Source organism: Haliotis rufescens, unplaced genomic scaffold (assembly GCF_023055435.1).
Source record: "Haliotis rufescens isolate VD_foot unplaced genomic scaffold, xgHalRufe1.0.p SCAF_18, whole genome shotgun sequence".
Lineage (NCBI taxonomy): Eukaryota > Metazoa > Mollusca > Gastropoda > Lepetellida > Haliotidae > Haliotis > Haliotis rufescens.
This window is the reverse complement of record NW_025963868.1, coordinates 19476604-19480000: the sequence shown is the minus strand read 5'-3', so window position 1 is coordinate 19480000 and position 3397 is coordinate 19476604. Positions and strand designations below refer to the sequence as shown.

The following is a 3397-nucleotide window of genomic DNA, read 5'->3' as shown; positions in this document are numbered from 1 at the left end:
CCTTACAGTAAGTTTAATTTTAGTCCCCCCCCCCCCCCCTCTCTCTCTCTCTCTCTCTCTCTCTCTCTCTCTCTCTCTCTCTCTCTCTCTCTCTCTCACTCACTCACTCACTCACTCACTCACTCACTCACTCTCTCTCTCTCTCTCTCTCACACACACACACACAGACAAGATGAGTCATTTATAATACAATATGAGGATTTGCACCTTTTCCAAAACCTCGAAGTAAAATAGACGCCTCCACCGTTTGGCTCCAAAACACATCCATGTTGATTCCATCTGTAGCTGTTTCTGTCCCTGGTACTTGTGACACTGTAAGCAATACATGTTTACCATAACAGACGAGAGAACAGGGATAAGGAAACATCATTATGGGATATTGTTTGTGACCAACCATGAGATAATGGACCTTACATTTTTGCTTTCCATTTTTATATTTTGAAACTACATCGTTAATGCGCTTATACATTTCTTAGACACTGGAAGTTATAAAATAGACTTACATGCTAATGGAAATGCACATTTCCTATTTGCATCTGTCACCAGGCAACATGGAAAACGGCCACAGATGTCACAGGTAAAGTTGTACTTGTGATCGCACATTGCCTCAAAGTGCAGATATCCCTGTAACATTTTGTCTCCGGGAAAATGTAAGCCGGAATCTTCTGATAAGATGTCGGCAGCCCTTCCTACGGCTGTATGATTCTGAAACCATTAAGCAGGCGAAATTGATCACATTCATTATGCCGATATTTTAAACTAATCCTAAGTTAACAGTCAAAAGTGTTTAAAGTCCGAATGTCACCGGCCCACATCAAGTGCATATATCAACAAACAATGCGCCATACAACAATCAGATATCACGATCACATAAATATGCAAAGTGTTGTTTTGGAGAAGGGAGTCGTCCATAAACTAACTAAATTAGGTATAATGTACCTTCAAGTTAACTCTGAACCAGTGGCACAGGCGAACTGACAGGAACACGTGGTCGTCAAAATTGTGTATACCATCCCTGTGCTCTTGGTACCTGTAGAAGTGACCGCACGCTTTGCACTTCTTTATGAAAACAGCTATATCTGACAATGAAATAATGTAATTAAAACATTGTAGAGAAAAGTCATATTCAAAATCATACTATTATGATACACTATACAGACAATCGCACCCTTGTGTTTTTTATGCCAACTATATCAACACGGTTCAATAACAGTTTAAATCGCCATAGCTTGCCCAGTTTCGATGGTAGACAGATTAGTTATGCCATTAGATAGTTATGTTGTGACAACTTATGACGTCACAATAGTCTGGAAAGCATTATGATGCAGTTTCATTGAAGCAATATGTCCTAGGTAATATCGCATCATCTCACCCAAGCAATATCACCTGTCGGATTACAAATTACAGTCCACATTCATAAATTGGCTCTCATTTGCTAGGAAGTAATTTTCATTTGTTTGCATAAATTGTTGTAAGGTATTTACGGTCACCATACATACCTGTATACACATGACCTTTATCGTATATCTTCCCCTTTCTGGTTACCAGGTACTGGTCAAGTTCTCCTCCATCTGCACACATTACACAATGTGTTTCGATAGGCGACAGGTTTTCTAGATGTCCTAATTGGGCATTTTCCGGAACTTTAAAATCTGGTGGTATTTTCTTCCTGGACATTAGATAATTGGCCATTAAACGTGCACCTTGTCCGGATGGTGGGTATGTCTTACAGAAGCTGCTTCCGGAATCTTGTAAGGTTCGGGTTTCAAAGGTGACCGATGTTGTTGGTTCCTCGCTACGATAATGTCCAACTGATACCCCTTCATTCTCACTACAGATGTAACCGCTTCCCTTGGAGCTAATGTGCAGCAACTCTGGGTGTTCCTGTGCCAAATACCATTTGACAAGAGTCTTGTGTACGCAAGATTTGGTGGTTTTACAGCAAACGCAATTCAGCTGTCCTTTGTCCTTGAAGAATGTGACTACAGCGCGACCGAGTTTAGCCCAGTATTCCTTCGTTCCATCATACACGGAGAAATAAACGCTGTTTACAGAGTGCTTCTGCTCCCATAAAACGACGACAGGTATTTTGCTTTGTTCTGCAGTGCCTACAAGCTTCTGGGCAACCTGCATGTTAGTAGAATGTATTACCTTCTGTTGACAAAGATTTTCAGCATGTTCTGACTGGAGGTGTACTTATTTCGGGCATTCACTTGCAAACATAACTGATTGCAAATGGGGGCACTGATAAATACCTACATTGCCCCTTGCTGCAACACCCAAAGCTAAATTGCAATTTTCATGTTCACATTGTATCTGCTGTGTGACAGTGTTCATTTGTACATGAAGTGGGTAATCTGGAGCGATACTGGACTTGCTGATCATGTAGAGACCGCGGTGTTTATCAACGCATATTCCACGTTGGTATGACTTGGTTTTCACTTCATCCCGTGCATTGTGTGTCTCAATATGTCTTTTAATGTTTTTCTTAGAGATCATTGCATTGCAGACAAAACATGTCTCTTTCGGAACTTGCTCTCTCTTCACTTTTTGGATGTTAGGGGACTCTGCTGAAGTTCTTTCCTCAGAAGCTGTCTGGTTTGTTGTCAGAACAAAAGGGCAAACCGTGGTCGTGTGTCGGACAAATGTGAACTTTCTCCGAAAGAGTTTACCACACGGGCAGTGGTAATGGCACCGGTCTTGTTTCGGAGTACAATCCAAAAAGCAGCTTAACACCCATAAATCTGCAAGGACACAAATACGGATTATTATACCGGACCGCCTCCGTGGTCTAGTGGTAGAACGTCCGCCCGGTGAGCGGAAGGTCCGGGGTTCGATCCCCGGCCGCGTCATACCAAAAGATAGTACTTGTTGTTAACATGTCTGGCGCTCGGCATTAAGGTGCTAAAACAAGGACTGGTCGGCTCGGAGTCAGTATGCTGTCTCTGTGTGGGGTATTCATGTTAAACTGAGGCATGGTATCTTAGTGAGCTAGCACTTTAAAACGGCATCAGTCCGGACCAGTACAAGCAGCCACTCACACAAACACGTGCATGCACGTCACTAAATAGTGCAATAATCTTCGAGGCGACGTTAAACCCCATTTTACCTCACCTCACCTCACTATTATACCAGATAAAATGGTGCATTGGGCTTGTGAGGTTGTGTAATGGACACCGTTTTACACGTATGCGTAATGCCACGTATACGCTAGGTACATACCACGCAATATTAGATTAATAACAAACACCAATTTATACATACCCCCAACTTACACGGCATGTTGTGTGTGCTTGTTTATGTGTCCTTCCTTGACATTGTACCGCCGTGACGTTGATTCTGGACACAGTTTGCACTGGAATATTCCATCAACTTTAGCCAGTAAACTCTTACATGT

General features: G+C 42.3%; 2 protein-coding genes across 48 annotated transcripts in view; one reads left to right on the top strand and one right to left on the bottom strand.

The window, feature by feature from the left end:
* The window catches only part of LOC124148760, a 15751-nt gene extending 12988 nt beyond the window's left edge, over positions 1-2763 (bottom strand). The window contains exons 1-4 of the mRNA XM_048398313.1: positions 1500-2763; positions 940-1079; positions 504-705; positions 208-312 (exon numbers count right to left, since the gene is read on the bottom strand). Coding sequence (XP_048254270.1) covers positions 208-312; positions 504-705; positions 940-1079; positions 1500-2133 — 1081 coding nt within the window. The 5' untranslated portion in view covers positions 2134-2763. The remainder of the gene's footprint in view (positions 1-207; positions 313-503; positions 706-939; positions 1080-1499) is intronic.
* The window catches only part of LOC124125313 (zonadhesin-like), a 345476-nt gene that overhangs the window by 62941 nt on the left and 279138 nt on the right, over positions 1-3397 (top strand). The window lies entirely within an intron of this gene.